At 47.4% G+C, this 26525-nt stretch overlaps 3 protein-coding genes across 3 annotated transcripts; 1 reads left to right on the top strand and 2 right to left on the bottom strand.

Moving 5' to 3' along the window:
* The first annotated feature begins 3374 nt into the window (after positions 1-3374).
* misp (mitotic spindle positioning) lies at positions 3375-10049 on the top strand. The gene is given in 6 exon segments (XM_051069528.1): positions 3375-3456; positions 5434-7498; positions 9194-9301; positions 9304-9449; positions 9597-9635; positions 9725-10049. Coding segments are annotated over 5 exon segments (2268 nt in total). The 5' UTR covers positions 3375-3456; positions 5434-5613; the 3' UTR covers positions 9815-10049.
* A 4408-nt stretch (positions 10050-14457) lies between these two features.
* plppr3b (phospholipid phosphatase related 3b) lies at positions 14458-20869 on the bottom strand. Its single transcript, XM_018662513.2, has 9 exons — positions 20249-20869; positions 19603-19693; positions 19236-19421; positions 19023-19149; positions 18622-18817; positions 18487-18544; positions 17785-17958; positions 14691-17216; positions 14458-14514 (listed from the first exon to the last, which is right to left on the bottom strand). Exons 2-8 carry the CDS (start codon positions 19681-19683, stop codon positions 15810-15812), a joined length of 2229 nt encoding a protein of 742 aa, XP_018518029.1. The 5' UTR covers positions 19684-19693; positions 20249-20869; the 3' UTR covers positions 14458-14514; positions 14691-15809.
* Positions 20870-21018: 149 nt separating this feature from the next.
* Positions 21019-26402, bottom strand: med16 (mediator complex subunit 16). Its single transcript, XM_051069527.1, is given in 17 exon segments — positions 21019-21270; positions 21637-21720; positions 21814-22030; positions 22164-22356; positions 22468-22601; positions 22672-22822; positions 22824-22883; positions 22960-23166; positions 23281-23504; positions 23916-24071; positions 24157-24262; positions 24347-24496; positions 24608-24889; positions 25004-25173; positions 25251-25358; positions 25470-25669; positions 26104-26402. Coding segments are annotated over 16 exon segments (2511 nt in total). The 5' UTR covers positions 25609-25669; positions 26104-26402; the 3' UTR covers positions 21019-21140.
* Between the last annotated feature and the right edge of the window lie 123 nt (positions 26403-26525).

Raw genomic sequence — 26525 nt, 5'->3', positions numbered from 1 at the left:
TAAACATCAGTGTGTGTGTGTGTGTTACTGTGTGTGTGTGTGAGTCTGTGAGTGTGTTACTGTGTGTGTGTGAGTGTGACTGTGTGTTACTGTGTGTGTGTGTTACTGTGTGTACTGTGTGTGTGTGTTACTGTGTGTGTGTGAGTGTGTGAGTGTGTGTGAGTGTGTTACTGTGTGTGTGTGAGTGTGTGTGTGTGTGTGTGAGTGTGTGTGAGTGTGTTACTGTGTGTGTGTGTGTGTGTGTGTGTGTGAGTGTGAGTGTGTTACTGTGTGTGAGAGAGAGTGTGTTAATGTGTGTGGGTGTGGTCAGTCATTGTGTGTTTCTGTTGGTCAGCAGCATTCCTGAAATGTTCTACTGCTCAGCAACACACACACACACACACACACACACACACACACACATACTGTAACACACAGTAACACACCCTTAGTCTGTGTGGATCAGTCCTCCATCAGCTGGCGGAGTTGAACCTGCAGGTGAGTCCATGTTAAATTTGTCTCTGTTTGTTCTTACCTGTGTGACATCATCGTGACATCACCCACCTACCTGTGTGTGATCAGCTGATTGGTGATCAGCTGTTGGATGAATTTATAAATCAGTTTGATAAAGTTACGATCGATGATGTCACGAAATGTAAAGAGTATGTTAGCCCCACCCACCACCCACAGTCAGGTGATATGATTGGTTACTGTGGACACTCCCACAGTGATTGACAGCTGTGTTTCTACAGTAACAACAGTAAACAACTGTTAGTAAACAGGTTGATTCTGTAAACAAGAGTTATTTACAGCAAAGAAACATTTACTCCTGTTTTAACCATTTAACCATTTTTACAGTGAAGGTGAATTTGATTTATTGTCAATTTTTTGTAAGAAGTTTTTGATTCTCAGTGAATTTTAACAAGTTTAATCTTCAAGCTTTTAAAGTGTTTGTGATCTGATCCAGACTTACTACATATTTATACAATAATAATAATAACAATAATAATAATAATAATGGCCTAAAATTATGTGAAAGTGCATATTTAAAATTTAAATTTTACATTTTCAAGACAATACATGAAGTTAGAGCTGCCTTTATTAAAACATGAATAAATGAGTGGTAGATTTTTGTTTAGTTGATCAGGATTTAACCTACGATCCACACTGCGAAGCTGAAGGTGGCGCTAATGCACCTGATGCACTGGTTGTCAACTTGCCTTTAAACCAAAGAAGAAGAAATGACCCTGGACGGTTCAGCTCCACCGGTCTCACTGTGAGTGTTTAATATTCATTTTTCTGTTATTAACAGTTGTTGATATGTTGAGTTTGATGATGCTGAGCAGGTATTGGTGTTAGCCAGGTAACTGCTTGCTAACATTAGCCTGCAGCCAAGTCACCTCAGTATCCTCACCTTAACCGTGATCCAGGTTGAAGTTACTGTTTAAAAAGAGGTGATGTTAATAGTTATAGGTGAGGCCGCAAACTGATGCTTTGTTCAAATGTTCGTTAAAACAAAATGAAACCTTTGTTTGACGTAGTGTGTCCTGAAAGCCAGTAGGTGGCAGAGTAACAATGCTGAAGGTACAAGCCCGACTCACTGCAACAGCCAGCAGGCTAACACTTAACGAGTTCACAGCTAGCGAGCAGACAGTTAGCAAGCTAACAGCTAGCGAGCTGACAGTTAGCAAGTGCACAGTCAGCATGCTAACAACTGAGCATGCTAACAGGCTCTGTGTCTCGGTTCTGAGCGTGGATGTGCAGCTCTGCTCATCGTGAGTGAAGAGTTGGAGCTGAGGAAACATCTGAGATCACCTGTCATCAGGTGAGTGAAACCAGCTGTTACACCGAAGTTAACGTGATATTCAGGGATGCTACAAATACCTGACAGAGACCTCCTGTCCTCAGTCTGAGGATCAGAGTCAAACTCATCCTCTCTGATCTCAGGTCAGTGAATCACACTCAGTCCAACATCAGTCATCATCTGTTACCGTAGCAACAGACTCCTGTCTCGGATGTTTCTGTAACACAGAGGGTGGTAATCTATTACAGTTACAGTTACAGACTCCTGTTAAACACAGTTTGACCTGACAACGATTATTTAATGTTTCTGACTTTCTGACAGTTCTTCTTCAGAGACCAGGAGACAGAGCCTCAGGACCTGAGGCAGGCTGATGGTGCAGACACTGCAGAGAGAGACCACAGACCTGATGGTCTGAGGTGACATGGGTCAGCTCCGAGGTGTTTTGTCTCAGGTGTAGCAGCAGCTCTGGCTGTGGGTCTGATAGGTAGAGCTGTAGATTGGTGGTCTCTGCTGATCCAGATCCACTTCATAGGTGAAGCTGTGGTTCAGGAGGAGATGCTGCCGTACGGGGAAGAACCACAACTCTAACCTGGTTTGATTCTCTGAGTCTATCTGTGTTCATGTCATTAATGATCAGTGAACCAGGACAAACCTGATCTCTCTCATAGACATCGGTTCTGTCCCCACCAACACACCTGAAAACACAGGTCACATGACCACTCAGGTTCACTGGGCAGGTGTGCTGATGTAAACAGGAAGTAGACAGATCATCAGACCTGAATCGTCTGAGTTACTGTGTTTCCAATGAGAGTTTATTATAAACCTCAGTGTTTAGATTGAATCTGTTATCATCTCTATTATCTCTGTTATCTCTGTTATCTCCGACATCAGGAGTTAAAGTTTTCTATCTTTATGTCAGGAAGTACTCTGTACTGTAGTAAAAGTACTAGTAGTCCTGTCAGATGTACTCCATTACTTCAGGAACAGAATCTCTGTCAGATAAATAAAAGTTTTTATATATTTTATTTTTATTCTACTTTATGTGAGAGACTGAAATGTTTTTTCGATTTTTTCTGTATGTCCTGCACATAGAGATAATTGACAATAAAAATCTTGAATCTTGAATCAGTGTTAATAATTATTATTATTACCTGGTGCTGTACTTTTACTGCAGTCACCTCTCTGTGTACTGCAGTAAAAGTACATCTCTTTGTGTACTGCAGTAAAAGTATCAGAAAATGAAAATACTCAAGTACTTGATTACTTCTGTAAATGTTTTATTTCCATCATAGCTGCTCCTCTGTGTCTCAGGCTTGATAGTGATTGGTTCCTGCTGGCTGAGGGTCTGAGTGACATCATCATCATCATCATCATCATCATCCAGACCAGAACCAGTAGGAACCAGTCTGATCCAGCTGAGAGCAGCAGAGGTTCAGGATGTTCAGGTACACTCCTCCATGGCAGGTCCTCTGTCACAGTCTGGACCTGGAAACCAAGGTGAGCCCTCCCCCTGGCAGATTTGCTGTGAGACCAGCAGGGGGCAGCAGGTGACCGACTGTAGTGTGTGTGTGTGGGGTGTCAGTGAGTGGTGGGCGGAGCCTCAGATGAGCAGATAGTCAGTGAACTTTGTCAGTTGTTGTTCAGTTTGTGCTGCAGCTTCACAGGAGACCAAGGTAAGAAACAACATGTTTGAGTCTTTCTGTTCAGTTTAACATCAGTTTGACCTCTTCTGATTTCTGGTTTCTGTCATTAACACAGTTAGTTTTTGTTTCACAGGTTCATTCTTAACATTTTAATGAAACATTTTCTGATTCAACAGAAACATCCAGAAGAGAAATCTGAATATTTGATAAAAACTTATTTCATGTTGTTGATGTGTAAAGATTTTTACAGTCTTACAGATTTTTAAATATCTGTTTTCATCAGCGTTAACAGACATAAAAATGTTGTGTTTTTAGGAATAAAATGTATAAATCAGACTGTGAATGTAAAAACCTTCAGATTATAAACAGGAATAAAACTGAACTCAGAGGAAACTGATGTTGTAATTTAAAAGTAGAAACACAAAGTTCAGTCAAATAAAAACTTGAATGAAGATTTTAGACATTTTAGTAATAATCAGTATGTTTTAAACCGATCAATCTGCTGCTCTCTGACAAACTGAACACAAAGAAGGCCAGATACCACACTGTAATCTATTACAAGTAAAAGTCCTGCACTGACCCTCAGTCTGTGAGTAGAAGTATTTAAAGTACTCAGAGTAAAGTACCTATGACTGTGAACCTGTCACTGCTGATTTGAACTGATTGTCCTGAAGGTGGCGCTGCAGTAAACATCACAGGTCGTTAAATGTCTGACCAATCAGAGGAGGCAGACGGCCTTCTGTTCCAGGTTTCTCCAGGTCCTGGTCCAGGCTCGGGGTGGGAGGGAGGTGTCTGACCTCTGACCTCTGATCTCCCATCAGTTAAAGTCATTGGACCTGAAGTTCAGTCTGTTACTGTGTGTGTGGTGTTTTTACATCCTTGTGGGGACCATGAGGACTCAGTGTCACTGAGGTCCCCACAGGTCGGTCTGCTGCTGCTGGAAGGTTCAGACTTGGTTTCAGGGTTCAGGTTAGAATCAGGTGAAGGTCATAGGTCAGAGGTCAGTGAATGCATCATTTCAGAGTGAGATATCCCCACAGGGATGGTGGAGCTGACGTGTGTGTGTGTGTGTGTGTGTGATGTGTTTATCAGCAGACTGACAGACAGTTTTATCAGCGTCCAACAGACTGAAGTGAAACTAACTTCAGTCCACACCTTCAGCCTGAGCCAGGAAACAGTTTAAACTCTGAGTTTATTACTGTGATCATCTGAACTTTGACCTTGTTCAGAGTCAGATTTTTGTTTTATGATCAGATTAAAAACTCTCTGACCTTCTGATTAATCTGATGAATATTAAATTGCAGAGACTGAAACTGATCTGTTGTTTAAATGTTATTTAAACATAAATTTAGATGTGAACCTGAAAAACACAGGAAGATCAAACCTTTTCCATCTGAACAGTCACCTGAGGTGTCTTTACGACCGACGCTGTAAACTGTGTTATCACTGATCGATCAACACTGATAAACTTTATTGACATTCCTCACATTTCCCTGAAATCATTTTTATTTTCTCTAAAACCATAAAACACAACGACAATCAACAAATTCGTCTCGGCTCAGATATTAAAACTCTCTCTGTTTTATATCTTTATTTATTTCATTTTACATATAACAGTTTTGTTAATTTGACACATTAAATTCAGACTGAAGCCACAGAAGCTGTTGATCACATCCATTGATTAGCTGAGAATTAGAGATTAAAGGAATAGATTCATAGTTTATTAATGATATTATATTAATTCTGTTTTGATCTGAAAGACTCTGAATCCCATGATGCTTTGAAAAAAATCTAATAATCAATTCTCTTGTCATTGAACCAGTTTATTGATTAAACAACTTTATCCAGACCTGAAACAGAAAAGATTCTTCAGAGCCTGAAGCTGCTGTTTCCATAGTAACCCACTTGTCTTCACTGTTGTTTCCATAGTAACCCACCTGTTTCAATGGAAAACCAATTCATTCTCTCTGCTGTTGTCATAGTAACTGTCCTCTGTTGTTGTTTCAGAGACTCTCTACAGCCGATCATCCGGATGTTCTGACTCCTCACAGTTTTCAAACCTTGAGTTCTGTTTGTTGTCTGCATCCATCAGAACCTCCTTCTACCGTCTGCCCCACAGCGCCCCCTACTGTCTCCCCTGTACCTCCCCCTGTAACTCCCCCTGCAGCACCATCATCATCACCAGTCATGGGCAGCACCCCGAAGAGGTGGGTGCTGAAGCCCTTGTCCCCCCTCCTGCAGCCCTCAGACCTGCGGACCATCACTGGCCCCACCCCGGATGACTCCCCCAACCTGGACGATCCAGATCTCAGCTCAAACATCATCTCCATCACCTGCAGCCACTCGTCTGTGGTTGTCTCCTCTCAGCCTGGTGACGGGTCCCAGGACGTGGTGGTTCAGGCCCGGCAGGTCGCGGTGTCACAGGACAGAGGGAGCATCAGTGATGAGTGGCATCCCAGCAGCCCAAGCTGCCCCAGCAGTCCCAGCAGCAGCACCGGGTCTCACTGTGGCTTCTACTCATTTGTGGAGGATCCGACGAGTCCAGAGGCTGAGCTGAACGAAGCCTGGATGGTCTCGCCACAGCGACAGGCTCAGCTGGCCACCCTGAAGGAGGAAAAGGGATTCAAACTACAGACCTACACCAGCAGCAGGAAGCCAGAGAGTCTGTTCTCAGAGGACGAGTCACTGTACAAAGTGAATCCAACAAACGGCATCAAAGTGGTCGGGGAGGAAGAGGAGAAACACCTTCGTAAGGAAATCATCCGCAGCCAAGCACCAAAGAACCCAACGTTCAAAGATCAACTGAGCACTCTGGAGAATCTGGATCTGAACAGGTCTGCAAACAGGATGATAGAAGGTTTCAGTGTGAGCTACAGTCCAGTCAGCTCCAGTCCAGAACCTCCCCGGTCTCCTGAACCTGGAACCATTGACAACAAGCAGATCAACTTCAGTGCTGCTCGACAACAGTTCCTGAAGATGGAGCAGGACCGGCTGATGGCAGTCCTCAACCCTCTGAGGTCCTTGAAAACACACCTGAACTCGTCTCTGCAGGAAGATCCTCAGCTGGTGTCCCCGTCGAGGTGGGTGGAGACGTTCGACAGGGTGGAGGAGAGAGAAGATACAACTCTGTTCAAACCATCAGGCGAAAGTGACACCCACCCAGAGAGGAAGGTGATGGTGTGCCGGACTGAGGAGAGTCTGAGCAGGCAGAGCAGTGTGTTTGAGGACCTGGACTCTGGCTTGGAGGAGCTGTTGGTGGACATGGGTGGTGGCTACACCAGCGATGACGGTGTGTTCACTGACAATGCTCAACAAAAGAACAGGAGCTTCAAGTCCATGAGTGTGTATGAGACCCCAATTGAAAGGGAGATCCGGTTAGTTCAGGAACGCGAGGAGAACCTGCGACGCTCTCGGGGCCTGAAACACAATGACGGCAAGGTGGAGATTGTCAAGATCAAAACCAAACGTTTACAGTCGCCACTAACGCCCATCAGAACCAAAGAAAAGACCAGAGTCAGCTTCGTCATCCAGAGAGAGATCCAGAGGATGGAGGAGCCGCAGCAGCAGGGTGGGATCCGATTTGACCAAGATCCTCCACAGCAGCTGGACAACATCAAGTCTGACCAACAGGACGGCGGGCCAGAGGAAAGACCTCTGGAGTCTGGAGACACTGACGTCTTCCCGTCTCCCTGCTGTCCTCATCGACACCCAGAGGAGATCGAGCTGTCCATCAGTCAGATGAGTTCAGCTCCTTCCTCCTTCACTCGGGACTCAAGAGGTTTTCGAAAGGATCTACTGACATCTTCATCGTCCCGCTCCTCCTCCCCTCACTCATCACCAACACCTCGGTCCTGGAGGGAAAACCTGGAGTCCACCGGGCTGCAGTCCATGGGACAAGGAGCTCCAGACTTCATCGAGAAGGAGATCAAGGAGGCTCTGAGACGAGAGCAGGAGCTGAGGGAGCTGAGGGAGTCCAGGGAGAGAACCAATCAGCAGTCCTCCTCTCCTGCTCCTCTGGTGGAAAAAGCAACCAAGATGGCCGTCAGTCAGTCCTACCCACCTGCAAATACAGGTACGTTGTCTGATTAGGGCTGGATTACTAGTCCCTCCAAACTATCCCACAACCCCAGACCTGCAGAAGCCCAGACCAGGTTCACCCTGTCAGCTGCTTCAGAGTAATTTGATTGTAAATTTCCCCATTGTGGGACTAATAAAGGATTATCTTATCTTATTTTATTACTTGTTAATGTGTTTGGGACCAAGTGATTGATTGGATTTATATGATGATTAAAAACTGACCAGCTGCGATCTCTGTCAGAGAAACCCTGTGTCAGGATCCAGTTTAACAACTTTTCACACTGACAGAGGATTAAAACCTGAAGAGACTAAAACCTGAAGAGACTAAAACCTGAATGGACTCTGGTGTAGATGCTGTTGTGTCATATAAAGTGGAGACAATGAGTAACTGAGAGAACGACCAAAGTCCAACAGCTTCAGGAGGTTCAGGGCGAGCTCAGCTGCAGTTTGACTGATGATTAACAAGTTTCAGGGTTTGGACTGGAAGAGTCATGAAACCACAGACAGAAATAAATCTAAACATTTCATCATAGTTTCTAAAGGACAGACAGGAAATGTGGGGATGACGAGGTCCAGCTGGAGGATGAACCAGGGATTCATGTTCATGCTCCTCGGCCGTCAGGTCGTCTTCTGTCGTAGTTTTTATAGAGTAAGATGAAAACTGAAATCCCTCTGACAGATGTTGTTGTTGGTTCAGGTCTGGTGAGAAACCGTGGGTCGTCTGATCTTCTGGTCTTTATCACGTCACACCTGTTTCCTGACGTTTCAGTCACTGAGCTGCTCGTTAAAGCTGAAAATAAACACTCGTTCAATGGTCGTTTCTCTGTGACTCATTGACACTGATCTCAGTCAGAGGAAGAGTCACAAAGACCTGATTTAGTTTGCATGAAGGCTGAACCATGTGACTCAAAGACTGTTGATCCATCAATTAACGACAAGAGTAAATCATGTTTCTATTTGTTTTCACCTGCTGACGTCATCACCTCCACCTGCTGTAACCAAAGGACAGGTTCACATTTCACACGTCATGTGTCCTTATGAACATGTGAACATGTTTCTGATGGAGACAGCCCTCATTCATTCATTCATTCATTCAGTCTGAACTTTATTTTATATTCTGAACTTTATTTAAAGTGAAGCTTCATCAGTTTGAACCAATCAGATTCTTAAGATTTCACTCTTCATGTTTCCTCACTAAGCTGAAAAACTTCACCTGATGAACTGATAAAGCTTCACTAACTCCAGAGTTCAGAATGTATTTCACACAGAATGAGTGAATGAATGAATGAATGAATGAATGAGTGAGTGAGTGAATGAGTGAATGAATGAGTGAATGAGTGAATCCGGTCTTTGTCTCCATCAGAAACATGCTCATGTGACTGTTAATAAAATGTGAATTTGTCCTTTAAATCCTGTCAGTTTCTGCTGAAGGACCTGAGGTCAAAGGTCACAGGTCAGAGGTCACTCAGACTGCCAAGTTTAACAAACTGATCTATGATGTCACAACAGGTCAGGTCTGGATCCTGATCTGGACTCTGACAGGCCCCACAGCTCAAAACACAAAACCCAACGTCTCTGTTAAAGACACAGTGACAGAGGTCAGAGGTCAAAGCTTCAGTCCAGTTGAGGTCACTGTCAGCCATGATGTCACTGATGATGTCACTGATGTATCCTCCTCCCTGTGTTGCAGACAAACCCGTCAGTCTGTCCTCCTCCTCCCCTCGTCCCTTCGTCCGTCTGCCGTCAATCTCCTTCATCACTGCTCAGCCTTGGACCCCCTCACCCCGTCCTCACCCTCCCTCCTCCCACCCCCCCTGCCCTCCTCCTCCTCCCTCTCCTCCCCTGTAGGGGTGCGGTCGGCCCCCCCTCTTGTCAGAGGTCTAACAGAGACCCTGCTGCAGGACTTTGAGGACAGACGAGTGAAGCTGAAGCTGGAGGAGAGCGCAGTGAGTCAATAACAACGCTCTTATTTTGGAGGTTTTGAAATTGACAGGATTATTACTCAAACCCACCAAAATAAGAGTCTGGCTGATAAGAAACATTGAGTCTCTGAGCAGAGGGAGGTTTCACTCTGAACTCTGTTTGTGTTTCAGTACGCAGGAATCCAGCCGATCGACGACGTCAACAACGAGGTACGACTGCTTTAAAGGAACAGTTCAACGTTTTACTGACGCACTGAAAATGATCTGCTTCCTCTCTTTGTCTCTCTGTCTGTTTCCAGGTTGTTGAGTCGACTCGAGTGATTCGACATAAAAACCAGCGAGCTTTGCGATGGGAGGCTGGAGTGTTTGCCAACCAGGAGGACCAGTGAGACCAGCGGGACTGGGACTAGGACCAGGACCTGCAGGGGGACTTTGAAATGGTTTGAAACTGGAACACTCCGACAGAATGTGTTGCTCCTGATTGGTTCTTCTCGGCATCCAGTCAGCTGCGTTCAGATAGATTTACAGATTTAAAATGAGTGAAGCAGTTTCTGATGATTTTTAACCTGATTGTAATTAACATCAAGTCAAAGTGATGCAAAGAATAAAAAATATTTTTCTGTCCTGGTGTTTGTTCAGATTTCATCACAACAACCTGCAGAGCTCTGACAGGAAGTAAAGACAGGAACATTATTTAAAATATCTACATTAATTAAACTTTCTGTGTTTAACAATGATCCACAAACTTAGCTGCAGCTGCTGCAGAGACAAACGACTCACAGATGAGTTTACCTGGAACAGGTGAGCGGTCATGTGACTCAGTGACCTGATCCAGGACTGGAACTGTCTCAGTCCTTTAGGAGTCACAGGAAGAATCTGTAAAATGTCAGTGACCTTCACACTGAAGAAACACCTGCCTCCACCTGCCTCCACCTGTCTCCACCTGCCTCCACCTGTCTCCACCTGTCTCCACCTGTTTACACCTGTTTCGCGTGTCTCTTCCTTCAGTGAAACCTGCTCCTGTTTTTTCTTTGAACCCTGAAACTCAGAGACCAGATGGACTGGACTCCAGATCATCTCAGTCTGGATCAGAGGACAGATGGCAGCTCCTTCTGCTCCTTAACAAGATGTTTAATTATTGATTATTATCGAGCTGTTAACATTAACAACATGTAAACACCTTAAATCAGCATCATGACATCACTTCCTGTCATGTCCATAATGCTTGAATTCTGACAGAAGTCTGGTCCACAGAGTCTAGACCTGGTCTCTGGTCTCAGTGATTGATAGATTATCAGGATATGGTGACCTCTGCACCCTGCAGAGGGCGCTGTCTGTCTGCCTGTCTGTGTGTCTGTTTGTTGTATGCAGGAATCTGTTGTCGTCCAATCAGATCGTTCCTCTGATCCTCAGACTCTTTGAATACTGATCCAGCTCCTTCAAAATAAAACACACACACACACACACACACACACACACACACACACACACACATACACACACACACCAGGCTGTTAGTCATAAATCTCCACACTCTCAGCCTCCTGGCCTCTGTTGCCATGGCAACATGCCGGCTGCTGAATCGCCTCCAGGAAATAAAGGAAGTGTGTGTGTGTGTGTGTGTGAGGACCAGGATCAAGTTTAGACCTTCACAGTGAGGTCGTGTGGTCTGAGGGGTCAGAGTGGTTTTAACGTCCAGGTCAGGACCAGACTCAGATTGTGTGTGTGTGTGTGTGTGTGGGGGGGGGGTTGATTATATCACTGACGGTCCTCACAGGTATAGAAATACAGAGTATGTGTGTGGTGTTGTCCTGTGGCCACCAGGGGGCGCAGCTTCAATCAGCTGAACAGTGAAATGTTTACATCACGTCTTGTTTCTTATTGATTTCAGATCAAATTCATGACTTTAGATAAATAAATAAAATAATGTCTCTACAGTGATGTCACTTTAGGTCAGGTCACCTGTTCACCCCCCCCCCCAGCTTCTGTTTGAATATAAGAACAGAAATTAGCTGTTTCTGTGGTGAGAGGTGAGAACAGACTGAGCTCGTATCTCAGCATCAACACTGTTACCATGGAAACTGGATAATGAACGTGAAGGTGCAGTAGCAGTGTGTGTGTGTGTGTGTGTGTGTGTGTGTGTGTGTGAACAGTGAAATCAAACATCTGATCTGAGTTCAGTTCACTCAGGTGATTTCACTTCACCTGATCCCGACCGAGTTCCACACCTGGGCTGAGTTCGAAACCGCATACTAACGTACTGCCTACTACATACTCAAACAGCATATACTGTATACTGCCTTCTAAATGAGCGTTCAAGTAGGTGGCCGTTCACACTGAAGCATACTACCAGTATCCCAGAATGCATTTCACACCACCGGCGGCAACAGCAACAACTGGCGGCGATTTAAAGCAAAGATTTTTCACGTTTATTGATCGTTTCTCTGTCCTTTTAGTACATTGATTTTTTAAGGCAACAATATTGCCATATAGATTTATAATTTATGTTCAGTTAGTGTTATAAACTCCTGTTTATAAATCTGCTCTGAAGTTTTCGGAGTTCTGGGGAGAGCCGCTGGCCGGCCTGCCTTGTTTACCGCCGTTATCCTGGGTCCGAGGCTTCAGTTATGCCTCTCAGCCACCTGCTGTCACTCACAGCAGGGAGACGACAGAGGCGATCGCCTCGTCGTCTGCGGTACATTATCCAGATGTACATCAATTCTGGATTTCCCTCAGAAGTATTAACACACATCAAGTTTCAGTCAGATTGCTAGCTCCCAGTAAATCAATGTGATGTGAACTGCTAAGACTGGGGGAAAGTAAGAAAAAAAGAAAAAGGTCTCTTTCATTAAAATCAGTTATTATTATCACTATTATTATTATTATTCTTATATATTGCTTATAAGAAGGTCCGCCATTGTACGCAGTCTGACGGAACGCAATGCATTGTGGGGCGGTTGAATATATCGAGTAAGCTCACGGTGCATACTCTGAAATTCTTGCTGATTTAGTATACATCCGGGCATTTCTCGCGTACACAAAATTCACATACAGTACTATGCAGTGTGAACACACTACATGCTAGCTTTGACGTCAGACTTAGTATGAATAGTACGTTAGTATGCGGTTTAGAACACAGCCCAGCTCTACACCTGGGCCTTCAGCTCCGCACAGATCAGTGACGACTCTCAGGACTCTCAGACCTGGATTGATCTGACTGTGAACTGGTTCAGGTCATCTGCTCTGAGAGTCCTCTGGACACGGGGTGGTGAAATTTCCTGCAGTCCTGCTGCCCCTAAACGTCTCACAACTCTGATCTCTCAGCGCTAATTGGTCAGTTTAACCAGAGGCCCCGCGAGACCGGAAACTCCGGGAGGCTTCAATAAATTAATAAACTGTGACGAAAGAATGAATCAGGCTTTTAATCTGAAAGAGAGGAAAGGCTCGCGGCTCAGACAAATGTGTGTCAGGTGTGTGACGGGCTGAAGTGACTGAAGCAGGTTTATCATCCCGTTACCGTCCAGCTATCGTGGATTGTCTAGGTGAGTTAGCTACCTGAGTTAGCTGCTTGAGCTAGCTGATTAGCATTAAAATGAGTTGTGTTGATTTACCTCAGATAATGTCGCATATATAAACACAGACTGTGAGGTGAGGACAGGTGAGGAGTTGTTTAGCAGCTGAACTGCAACTGAGAAGCCAAGCTAAGATAAAGTAAGCTAAGCTAAGTACTACATTCCTCAGCTGCAGCCCACGAGCTGATCCTCAGACCTTCATCATCTTCATCATCATCACCATCATCATCATAATGACGCCTTTGAAGATAATGGAGAAGCGGTAGGAATCAGATCACAGAGAATTTAAAGGAGGAGAATCGTATTTAATCTGAAGTTAAAATTGATCTGAAAGTTAAACTGATGATAATAATAAATTAAAGGAGATTTCAGAGTAAAAGACCCAAAACTGAATAAACTTGTGACTTAAACACATTTAATGTTTTCATGGACATTTATCAGGTTTCAGTTCATCCTCAGGGTTTAAGATGTAATTCAGTTTATTTACATGTGATGAAGGTTTAACTCTGACCTGTGAAGCTGAATGTTGACTTCTCTTGTTCCCTGGTTTTATTTATCAGCTGATACAGACACTGAGAGAATAAACAAAACCTCAGTGTTGTTTCCAAAACACTGAATTCAAACTTTTAGTCAAACAGAAACAGGACAAACTTGAGATGAAGAACAAATTTTAATTTGAACTTTCACCCTGACAACCACAGAGCATGCAGCGTCCGTCCTTCAGTCTGAGACCGATTGACTCTTTATAGCAGCAGATTTTTACATTTTCAGTCACAGAATGTACAGAAGATAAATGAAGCTTCATGTTTTTACATTCAGATGGAGACGTTGAGTCTTTTCAGTTTAGTTCTCAGGATTAAAAAAGTCTGTCTCATTAAACTCAAACTGACTCATGCAACAACAGACACAGTAACAACAGGAACAGACTCAGGATTGGCTCATCAATACATCAGATTTATAGACTATCTCTTTGATCAGGTTTCAGAGCCACAGACAGCGACTGGGGGGGACTCGTATTCACCAGTTATTGACTCGTATTCACCAGTTAATGACTCGTCCTGTGGCACTGAAACTGAATCAGGGAGTGAATCTTTAAATCCTAAATATTATCTATATAAATATTTAATCTCACGTTGGTCCGTCCTTAATAAATACACACATTCACACACAAACACTCACAGCTTCGACCAATCAGAGAGCAGCACACAAACAAGCCAACATGCTGAGAATCACTATAGCAACTGAGTCATCACAACAGAAAGGCAACAACACACTCGTCCAGGTAATTTACAATCAGTGTAAAACCTCCATATGGCTGCTACGCCGTCACACCACCATGCCCTCCTCACTCTCCTCACTCTCCTCACCCTCCACGCCCTCCTCACTCTCCTCACTCTCCTCACCCTCCACGCCCTCCTCACTCTCCTCACTCTCCTCACCCTCCACGCCCTCCTCACTCTCCTCACCTCCCCCTCCTCACCCTCCACGCCCTCCTCACTCTCCTCACCCTCCTCACCCTCCTCACCCTCCACGCCCTCCTCACTCCTCACCCTCCTCACCTCCTCACCTCCACCTCCTCACTCTCCTCACCCTCCTCACTCCTCCTCACCCTCCTCACTCTCCTCACCCTCCTCACTCCTCACCCTCCACGCTCCTCACCCTCCTCACTCTCCTCACTCTCCTCACTCCTCACCTCCACGCCTTCCTCACTCTCCTTACCCTCCACGCCCTCCTCACTCTCCTCACCCTGCAAGCCCTCCTCACTATCTTTGCTCTCCACGCCGTCTGAACGCAGCTCCTGAACCTGTCATGGTCGATGTGAACGCAGAGGAAACAACAGGAGAATCTTATCATGGGAGCTTCACTGTAGGTTTCGGGTTTGTTGCATGTTTGTGCTTCCAGAATGAGTCTTTAAAATCGTCTCTGTGCTCTTTGACTTCAGATTATTCACAGAATGAGTTGCCATGGAAACTCTCCAGCTTCCTGTTCAGAGGCTCAACACTGTGGACAGTTGTCTCTCCATCAGTCAGATAAACTCTCTGCTGGACTGTGTGGATTTATTTTAATAGTCAGAGGACAGGAAGCAGTTACCCATCAGAGTTTCGTGTTCGTTGGCATTTTGTCCTGATTGAATCCTCCCCTCCACTGCACCACCTGCACCAACAGAACAGGTCATAGTTGGCACCTGAGGTACCTGTTGGTCAATACCCTGAAGCTGTTGATGAGGGGTTACATCAAAGCCGAGTATTTTTATCATCTACGTGCTTCCTTTTGGTCACTTAATCAGAAGTTGTGGACAACGTTATTATTGCTACTTCTGTGTTCACACCAAACCTCCCCCCAGCTCCACCCTCAGTCGGAGGGATGGTGGTTTGGTTCTGTCGACAGATGGCTGCTTCATCTATGGATTTTATTCCAGAGCCTGGTCTGTTCCAGTATCTGGAATAAAATCTTATGGTCAGAGTCCGGTGCAGCATTAAGATCGATGAGTCCATTGTTTGAGAAGAAGATTGTTGGTAACTTTCACCAGTGCTGTTCCTTGACGTCTCTAAATCCTGACTGAAAAACACACATTCCTGTGATAATAACCAGAATTTGTTTGCAGCTCTTTAATATGGAAAGAGAACTGTCTGGAGTGTTGAGCCACCGAGCATCAGGCCTGACCCTGCTGGATGGAAACTTTCATTTCTTGCAGCTCCTTCCTTCCATCACATTTAGCCCAAGAAATGCATAGCAACATGGTCCTCACTGCTGTCCAGGAACTGTGCTGTTAGTGACCAGTTTTAAAATAAGGCTTTTATTTTAAAAGAGACTAATCCTTGAATCTTCGTCCCTGCAAACTCTTATAATAGTTCTCCTGTTCAGTCTGGTTACGAATCTCTCGATCCAACAGAACTAGTGCTGTCTTGCGTCTCATGGCTAGCTCCCTCCGCTTAGTGTCCGCCGACATCTCCACCTGGGGGTGGGGTGGGGGTGGGGCCAGGTCGGGGTCAATGGTGGCGCAGGGCGAGGCAGACCGATGTGGCCGGAAGCTGCTGCCGCGGGCGGACGAGTCTCCTCGGTTCAGGCTGTTGAGGTCGTAGGTGTCTCGTGGGTCACCCCCGTTGGAGGCCCCTGCCCACTCCCAGGGGTTACCATTACCTGAGAGGGATGGGGCCTGTGGGGGGGGCATGGCTTGGACAACAGGATGGTGGGGGGCATGGGCGTCCACCGTGATGATACCCGACCCTTCCCGCTGCTGCTCGGAGGGTGGGCGGTAGTGTGGTGAGTCAGCTGTGGAGGAGGTCCCAGAGCAGGTGGAGGTGGTCTCGGAGGACTTCTCCCCAGAGGAGGAGGACGGGAGGAGGCCCTGCTGCTTTGACATGGCGATGACCTGCATGAGTCGCGGCTGATTGGTGGCACCACGGGCCGAACCCTCCCCGCTTGTCTTCTCTCGGATAGCAAGCCACTTGGCCCGGGTCAGGGCGCTCTTTGGGGACACTGGTGGGGGTCCTGCCTCAGGGATCTGTGGCGGTCGGGGAGTTGCCACAGCTTTGGCGCCCCCTGAAGGTGGAGTAGGGTTGTGACTGGAGGCTGCCCTCCCAGACTGCACTGCGGGTTGGTAGATATGGGCCTGAGACCCCCCGTCATCGGTCCCCAAAGAGCCCACCTCAGAATCATCCTCGCTGGCTTCGCGCTCCACCTCGTCCCGGACACTCAGGCCTCTCATCTCCATCGACTTCTGCTTCCACTCTGACACGAGCTGCTGCGACCGCATCGGGTCCATGGGAACCTGCACGGCCTTCAGGCGCCGCTGCACCGGTTGCACTGGTTGGACAGGCTGAACAGACTGAACCGGGTCCTCTGGTCCCTCGTTGGCCCCCAGCACCCCGTTAACGTTCATGCTAGCCCTCGGCAGCGTGTTACTGAAGGTCAGCATGGTCTCCTTTCCCATGGGGCTGCGAGGAGCCAGCAGCTCCACGTCCACGCTGGCCCTCTTCAGGCTCCCCATGGAGCCCTTCTCCCTCTGCAGGGGCCCTAGCCCCTCCAGCCGGTCCATGGGGGCCGGAGCTGCCGCTATCTCATCGTTACTCTCTGAGGCGGAGGCGGGGCCCTTGTTATAGACCGAGTTGTGTCCTCGGTCTGTCAGCGCCCGAAGAGGGTCTTCTTTTGGAGGCGGGGGAGGCGGAGGAGGAGTGATGTCATCAGAGGACTTGAAGTTGGCCACGGCGTGAAACGCCTGAAGGGAAAAATAAAAAAACATGTCAGAGAGTTTGAAGGAGGAAGAACAGGAACATGTAACGGTCTGTGGAGCTGGTGACATACTGGACTTTGACACTTCAGATATTTTTACACCTGAATTTTCAGAAGCAGATTTTAACTGTTTCTGTTCTGAGCTGCTTTAAAGACACTGAACACAGCTGTTCCTCCGTGACACTAAAAAAGACTTAGTTTGGTCTTTCACTGTCATGGTCCCGTCTTGTTCTTAGGTCAGGGGAGTCTGCTAACAATTAGTTGTTTAGCAAATTTTTGTATCTTTGTGTTTTTGAGTTTTATTTGAAGGATTTTGTGTCACAGGGAGGATGTGGGCTGTTTCTGCTGCTGAGTTACAACATGTCAGTTAAATAAAGATCAGATGGTTTTCTTTCTCCTGCTGCTCTGAGACTCTCCATCGCTCTCTGCTTGGTGCGGATGCAGTCATCACGTCAACAGAAACACAAAGAGTTGTCCGTGACGACAGCTGGACTGTTTGATCGGCAGCACAGACTCAGAGAGAAGCAAGGACATGGTTCAGGTGTTTATCTCACCAGGTAGGCGGCGATGAAGGCTCCGATCAGGAAGCCCACGTAGACGTCAATGGGATGGCTGCGGTGCTGAGTGATCTGTGTCAGACCCGTCAATGCCGCCGCAATGGCGAATGCAAACACCAACACGGGCTTCAGCAGCTTGGTGCTGTCTGAGATGGTGGAGTTAAAATACATCTGAGAGGAAACGGAAGACGTTTAATCACCATCGCCTCCAACATTTGACAAATGTTTCTCTCTGATTTCATCAGCTTCATGTTTAAATCTGAAACATTTGCTGACAATTAACCACAGAACCAGTTTAATTATTGAGGAACAGACTGAAGAAAATAAACATTAGATGAAACTTGTCCTGTAGAGAACATTTCTTCTGTTAAAATTCTTAAAATTCAGACTTCAGTCAGAATTACAAGATTTGATATGATGAGCTTGATGTTTCTGATCGATTCAATTTGTTATAACAGATGTTGAAAAACTAGTTTTACACCCAAAACAATTCAGTTATTATTGAATCAATATTCAGCTGAAATGCCTTTAAAAGCTGAATAATTTTCACAATAAAAGCTCTGAGTTAATGAGCTTTAATGTTCCTCAGTTTGATTCATGATCAGCGTTTGATTTTCATCGGAATGTTTCACCTGAAATCAGTTGTATCTAACTGATTATGTGACCACATTCACCTGTCGACTGTAAAGTCGTACTCACAGAGACATAAACAGCAGCGAAGGCAGAGAGAGTGGCATGCTGGGAGGGAAACGTCTTCCTGTCGGGGCAGAGGAGACACAGACAGTCAGACAGGTGTAGACAGGTGTAGGCAGATGTGGACAGGTGTAGACTGACCTGGCGGCCATGATGGCGTGCTGGTCGTGTCCGGAGCAGATGTCTTTGGTGATGTACGGGTTTTTATCACAGGACACTCCGACCTGAGTGTAGTTTGGTTTACAGACGGTGAGGAAGAACGGAGCGTGGTAACCTGTTGACAGCTGGATGATGTCAGTGACCAGGGCGGTCGCACACAGACCAAACACATGCACACCTGGAGAGAGAGAGACAGGTGATCATCAACACCTGGAGAGAGAGAGGTGATCATCAACACCTGGAGAGAGAGAGAGAGAGATGGGGAAACACCTGATGGTGCTGGTGGTGTAGGTGTGATTTCTTTAGCTGTGGTTGGAGGTGTAGTGGGTGGTGCTGTGATTGGATCAGGTGTAGCAGGTGCAGTGGGCGGAGTTGGTCCCTACCTACGAAGCGGACCGTCCTCCTCAGGAAGGAGTTGAAGTTGCAGCCTCCGGCGTTGATACTGCCCTCGGCGCGGCGCAGCTTCAGTCTGGACTGCAGGCAGTAGATCAGACCCTCCACCAGCATGATCTGACACACAAAACAAACGCACCCTCAGGACCTGAGTCTGATCTGGATCTCAGTCTCAGTGGGACTGAAAGCGGCAGGCGCATTACCGAGGCGGCGGGTCCGGCGAAGGCGAGGCTGAGCAGCATCAGCAGGGGGATGAGCTCGTCTCCTCCGTCCACGTACGGCATGCTGAGCTCCCGGTCATGGCAGCGGAACCCGACCTGAGCCGGCTGCACCACGTCGGTCAGCTCCAGGAAGTACAGAGACACCATAGAAGAAGCCACGATAGGCAGCTGCACATACACACACACACACACACACACACACACACACACACAGAGAGAGAGAGAGAGAGAGAGAGAGAGAGGAGAGAGAGAGAGAGTCTGAAAGGCGCCCCCTGCTGTCTGAACCGTTTAACACCATTTTATCTCAGGAGAGAAAATAAAACAATTAGTGTGTGTGTGTGGTTATCACCTCCACGAAGTAGAAACATGGCAGCAGGGTCAAACTGTCCTTTGTTGGTTTCTTCTTCATCTTCTCTGAGTTCATCATCATCCTGATCGACCTGTAACACAGTCACAGATTCAACCAGACCAGGAACTGGTCCCGGATCAGTTTCTCCATCAGTGTTCAGGTAGAAAACAACAGGTGTAGGATCCAGAAACTAAATGAGAATCTGAGTCACACACTGTGACACACACACACACACACACACACACACACACACACACACACAGCTGCTTCATCATCACCTTGTCCTGATTCACCTCTTCCTGTCAATTAAGATCCGTCCAATCGGAGCAGAGATCATACATGTTCCGTTTTAACACTAGACCAACACACACACACACACACACACACACACACGTAGACAGACAGGTAAACCGTTCGGCCGTGACGCCTGCAGACTGCAGTCACTGCAGTCCGGCTCAGTGTGGACCCGAAACACCGGGAACATTCCGGGAATGTTCCGTGTTTTATTGTCTAACGGCGCCGATGCAGCTCCGGTTGATCCGCTAAAATAAATGAGTCAGAGGCGGCTCTGCAGAAAACACACACACACACACATACACATATATACACCCACAGACACACACAGACCGGATCCGCTCGGTCTCACCTCAGACCATCGATCCGTTTTGATTCCCGTCACGTTTCCTGCTCCAGCTGCAGAACCGGACCCGCCACAGACACACCGGACACACCTGCCTGGTTGTCCCGGGTTAAAGCCGCTACGGTATCAATCCCGGTTCTGGTCCCGTTAGTCCCGGTTCAGGTCCCGTTTCTCCCTGAAAATAACGCGGATCCGTTTTCTGTTTCCTGCTGGAGGTCTGCTGCTGCTGCACGGTGTGTGTGTGTGTGTGTGTGTGTGTGTGAGAGACAGAGAGAGAGGGAGAGAGAGAGAGAGAGAGAGAGAGACAATAGAGGAACATGGGGGCGTTTGAATCCAGGTCCAGTGAGTGGATCAGTGTATGGCAGGTGATTAGTGCCTCATCACATCAGCAGTCACAGATTCTCAGTGTCCACTACAACAATACTCTATTACATTTATATGAATATTGGAGTTATCATTAGCTCCACGTCCTGTCACTGGGTTTAATGTTTAATGAGAACAGACAGATTTAATATTCAGTGTCTGTCAGAACTGATCCAGGTGAAGATCTGATGAAACTCTGAAAATAGTGTTTTGTTTTTTTTGCTCACATGGTTTTTCTAACTTTGCCAGTGTTGTTTAGCAAAGTGGTTTAATAAAGGGACTTTGAAGACCAGAAAACCTCTTCTCTCTCCTCCCCTCCCATCCTCCCCCCCCCCCCCCCCCCAATGGTGCTCAGGTGTGCTCTCGCTCTGTGAGGAGCCTTCAGGTAATAAACACCTGTTATGATTCAGTGCTGCATTTAATGAAACAGTTTTATTACAAAATTAAATGTATTTACAGGTAAAAAATAAACTGAAGGAGCCACTGCAGAGGTGATGGTTCATGTTCCTGACAGCTGGACCAGATCAGGTGAGTCTCAGGTGAGTGGTGCGGGGGGGATCCTCCTCCACAGACCTCCACACAGACAGTTTTTGATCCAGCGTTGCTCCCACTGCTTCATGGCGTTTGTCTTGTTGGGAGAACGAAGCATCGTCACACAGCCGCACCTGAACACACACACACACACACACACACACACACTTGAGTCCACACATCTACCTGATGTCAGCTGCCTGTTGGTCTCTTCCTATTGGCTGTCGCTCTGTCAGCGTTCACACAGCTGCAGTGTTTTAATGTTAACACCAGGTGGCGCTGTCAGCAGCCCGGCAGGAGAGACTCTGTCCCCTCTCAGAGAGTAAACCAGGTTTTTACCTAAATCTGAAACCTGAGTGGAAACTTCCTGAATTAACTCTGTCACTGTGTCATCTTCATCTGCAGCGACCAGAGAATCAGCTCAAGACAAACATCAGATAGCTCAACAGAAAATCCTGTGACTTCACTTCCTACTGTGACATCACTTCCTGTGGACTCACCTAGTGCAGGCTTTGCTCTCCTCAGTGGGACAGACTCCCATATGAACACAGCGCAGGTTATCCATCCTCTGAGAGCTAGGACTCCTGACAACACACACAGATTGAGATGTCATGAGATGATCACGTTGATTGATCAGCATAACCCCCCCCCCTGGTCCAGGTTCAGGTGTGTGTTACCTGGTGAAGACCTCCAGTGGAGCGGTGGTTCCTCCCCCAGGCAGAGAAGAAGCTTTTCCAAATTGCAGTCTGAGCGGGTGTTTGCCCTGCACCTTCACGATGACGCCGTCGTTCACTGGGAGCCAGTCCATACTGGGAACCAGCAGCTGACTGGGCAACAGGCAGCACTCGTCAATCAGACTCTCATCTGGGTCCTGGGGGGGGCCGTCATCCCGGGCTGAGTCACACAAAGACAGAGGGTTTAAACACCACAGAGTCGACACAACGTGTTTGGCTGCTGATCTCACTGAGAATCAACAGATATCTGAGATGTGGTTGGATCCAGGTTCTGTTCTGGACACAGTTCTTACAGCAGAGCCAGAGCTTGGTGAGCAGCCTGAACAGCAGCTGCATGCTGTCCTGGTTGTCAGACGTGGCGGTGAAGGTGGGCAGACAGCCGGGCTTCAGCAGACCCCAGATCCTGATCATCACCAACATCTCCCGCAGCATCCCCAGAGACGCCCCATCCCTCATGAAGCCGAAGCCCGGCCGGACCATCGAGCCCTGCGGGACGGGAGGACGACACAGAACCACTGGGGTCAGAGGTCAACTCATGTTCTCTACATAGGAACCCTGATGACAGGATCTCGTTACCTGAACATCTGGTTAGCTCACCTGGTTGGGCAGGTTGGCCAGCAGGTAGAGGACAAAGTCTCCCACCCACTGGATGAGCTGCTGCAGGGACTGAAGGGGGGGGCCGTCCAAAACAAATTCCTCCGTCTTCAGATTGATCATCACCTTATCAATATCTAAGGAAACACACAAGGATCAATAACTGATTGTCACCTGATCAGCGTCATCAGCCTCCTGTCCTCTCACCTGTGTCGGTGTTCTTGGCGCAAATCTCGGTCAGACGGTCTCCTGGACTCTTGTCAGGTGTGTTGAGGACATGTGGTCTCAGCAGAGACTTTAAGGTGGAGCTGATTGCCATCAACAGAAGTTTGGCGTGGAAGTCACAAGCTCGAGCCGCCTGTCGCCGTGGAGAGTTTACAGAGTGATGCCTTCACTGCCACAATACGAGTCGCCAGGACCTGAAAGACAGAGCACTCTGCTGTGAGAGGGACAGCTGCACTGAGGCATCATGGGAAGTGTAGTTTCATCACTGACCTGCTGCAGCGCCTGGTTCTGCCTCATGTACTCCTCATGCAGTTTCTCCACCAGGTTGTGGACCATGGTGGGTTGGACATGCAGCAGGACGTCCCACCAGTCGTAGCCTGTCACCATGCAGTACTCCAGCAGAAACAGTAGGTGGCGCAGCGTCGTGTTCATCTCCAGCACCTGACCCATAGAGGGCGACACCCGCAGCATGTGGAGCTGAGGACGACACAACACCTTAAACACCTGAGCTGCTCACAGGTCAACCTGACAGATCGACATCAGACTCTGATCCTGACTGAACCAGGTGTGAGAGTCCAGCTGAGTCCTCACCTTCCCATGGTTGTCGACTCCAGCCAGAGCCAGCGAAGTCCAGGAGAACTGCAGGGCCTTGAAGTGGAGGGCAGGGCCTCCGGTCCTCTGACGTTTGATGGCGGACTCGTCTCCAGGTCTCTGACCGGAGGAGGATGAGGAGGAGCCGTAGAAAACCCCCATGGTGTGGAGGGACAGACGGTGGAGGATCTGAATACTGCCGTCATGAAACGCCAGAGCCAGACCTGACAAGACAGGTGGAGAGAACAGGTGATCCACAGGAGTCTGAAGTTTCACATTTAAGTCATAGTCAAACTAAAATCAATCAAACTGATTATTAATTGTTAATGGAGACAAACTGTCCTGACTTTAAGGTACTGGTCTCTCTAAGTCCTCTGGACTCAGGATGAAGGTTCTGAGACTTTACTGAGTCAAACTGAAAAGGTTGTCTGATATTCGCGGATCAGGTCAACACGACCTGCTACACAGAGTGATGCATTATGGATTGTTAGCGATGTCAGTCTGGTTACAGTTCATCCTGTGATCAGAGTTGATCAATATGCTGTTAAACGATGGATCAGGATCAACTGATGAGTCATCGTTAATGTCTGTCTAGAGCACCTGCACAGGTGAGACACAGGTAGAGTTCGCCTCACCGAGCCCGGGGCAGAACTTGGTGTCTGATGCCACCTTCAGGTCGGTGTTGGAGATGGAGATGGGCAGTTTGGGCAGAGCGACGGCTGACACTCGCTCCAGGTCGTTGGTGGTCGTCAGGATCCTCCACTTCAGGATGGTGGGCTGCTTCTCCCCCACTGGGTAAACACGGGTGGGGAGGTCAGTTACTGTGAATGATGCTCCTTCATCACTTCAGACCAGTTAAACCAGTTTGTTTCTTACCGACTGGTGAACGGTGCTGGAAGATGTTGTTGACAGGAAGTCCCTCCTTCCTCAGAGACCAACACTCCACGATGCTGCCGCTCTGATTGGACGCACACAGAAGAACCTGCACAACACAAAAGAACAGGCTCTACAGGGTTCTCTGACCTGAGATCTGTCCAAACACAACTCTCCTGGTTCTCCTGGTTACCTGTTCAGAGTTCTCCCTGGTGAGGAACTTGAGGTGGGTCACGGCCGGGTACTTCTCCCTCCTCAGCGGGTCGGTGGTGCAGCGCAGGAACAGCGACGGTAACAGTTCGGTGTCAATGCGACACTTCTCACTCACCACGCTCACGACCACCTGAATGCACAGAGAACACGTTAACGAACAAGAACCTGACGGTGGAATCTGTAAAATTCAACGTCACCCACAATGACCTGAGGTCTTGCTGGGTCTGGTTCTGGTTCTGACCTTGTAGAACTGGACCGGAGACGAGCTGCTGCCATCGGTCGCCGCCACCACGATGTTCCCTCCTCCAGTGAAGGCGATGTCAGCGAGCGCCACCCGTCCTCTCAGCCGGCACAGACTCTCACTGGCCGTCAGCAGCGCTCCACCCGGCTTCAGCAACGACACCGTCACCAAACCGCTCACCGTCACCGCCAACCAGCCCTCCATCGGCTTCCCACCAAACAGGGTCAGAGACGGAGAGAACTTCACCCGAGAGAACTTCTCTCCGAAGTTTGTGGAACCAGACTGCAGGAAGAGACGAAAATTAATTTACCTGTCCAGTGATGTCAGGGTTCAGGTGTCAGATCATACAGTGACATGTTTTTTCTGTATTTTCCACATGTAGAAATAAACTGTTACCATCTCGACGTGCAGCGCCAGTTTGACTCCGTTATGAAGCCAACTCAGAGCTACAATTGGATCTCCATCCAGAGAGCTGGACAGGACGCTCTCCCAGCTGTTCACCAGGTGATCTGACATTGACCAGCATTTAATCTGACCGTCCCCGTCTGCAGACAGCAGCCTGGAGCCTGCACACACACATACACGTCAGTCAACACATCAGGAAACATACAAACGACTCTGAGGGTGACAGTGTAAACCTCACCTGATTGGTCCCACTCCAGACAGGAAATTACCTCAGTGTGTCCAGAGTTGATGGAGTAAACATCCCAGGGGTGTTCGGTGTCAATGATGTGAATCATGTGACTGACATCTGTAACACACACACCACAATTTTTTAAAGTAAAATGACAACACAGTCTGTTCAAGTGTGTGTGGTCTGTACAGGTGTGTGTGAGTGAGTGTGGTCTGTACAAGTGTGTACCCTTGTCGTCGTCGTCATTCTTCAGGTCTGTGGTGAAGGCCACCAAGTTCCTGCAGGACCAGGAGCAGACCAGAGGAATGGAGGGACAGTGAGTGCTCTTGGGACGTTTCTCCCATTCACAGACGTACGCCAACTCCATGATTCAACTACAGAAGAAGCTGGAGGCCAGCGGGACGCCTCGCCTGGAGGCAGAGACACAGCTGAAGGAGAGCACACACTTTCAGTAAGTGTTTAAATGAGGGGTGAGGTCTCTCTTCATGTTCAAACTGCTTTAGGGCATTAAATGAAACCGACCGGATGTTCAGCCAAACTGAAGTATGTTAAAATCAACTCGGCATCTGTTCCTTTTTCCGCTGCGAACTCCCTTTAAAAAGGGAATTTGATTTTTAAATGTAAGGAAATTTCCTCCCAACAGTTTGAACGGAGCGTAGCTGTGTGTTCAATATAAACGCTGACATTTTCCTGTAAAAAGCAGCAGATCTGTATAAACAGTTATGGCCGAATGTAAACAGACTTCAGTCAGATTATACCTCAGTTAAAAGACGGTAGTTAGTCATATATAGTTGGTAGTTATTTCGTAGTGAACTGGTAAATGCAGAATTCAGTCGTCAGTTAGCCGCTAACATTAGCTCACCTTACTTTGATTCAGCTCCAGCGACGCAGATAAAAAGAAAAATAAGTTCGATTTATTGACAAACGTTTAATCAAACGTTAAAATAAAAATAGAAAATAAACCGGCGCCGTCGGTTGTAGCTGTTTAACGGAATATTTAACGTGACTGTGATGAAACAAAACAAACTGCTTTCGTTCATTCACGTCAACTGAGCGTCAGGACCCACGGTTTACATAGGTGTCTCTATATCTGCCTGTTCGTAAAACATTTCAGAATTCCGTGAAACATTTGGACCGACGGTGAATGTGTATTTCACTTCCTGTCAGATGTTTCTTAAAAGCGTTTTCTGTACGAACTTTAACATCTGCGATAAACAGTATTTTGAGTTTTTCTAAGATGGCGCCGCGGCCAGCCTGCTGCTTCAGTGAACCGTATTCCCCGAG

The sequence above is a fragment of the Lates calcarifer genome, unplaced genomic scaffold, assembly GCF_001640805.2.
Source record: "Lates calcarifer isolate ASB-BC8 unplaced genomic scaffold, TLL_Latcal_v3 scaffold_36_77, whole genome shotgun sequence".
Classification (NCBI taxonomy): Eukaryota; Metazoa; Chordata; class Actinopteri; family Centropomidae; genus Lates; species Lates calcarifer.
This window is presented reverse-complemented; position numbering and strand designations above follow the sequence as displayed.

Coding starts and splice junctions, on each gene's coding strand:
- plppr3b (XM_018662513.2), bottom strand. CDS start 19,683: ATGATGATGAACTCAGAGAAGATGAAGAAGAAACCAACAAAGGACAGT. Junction 18,818..19,022: donor GAGGACGGTCCGCTTCGTAG/GTAGGGACCAAC, acceptor CTCTCTCTCCAG/GTGTGCATGTGTTTGGTCTG. Junction 17,217..17,784: donor CCTTCATCGCCGCCTACCTG/GTGAGATAAACA, acceptor TTTTCCCTTCAG/GCGTTTCACGCCGTGGCCAA.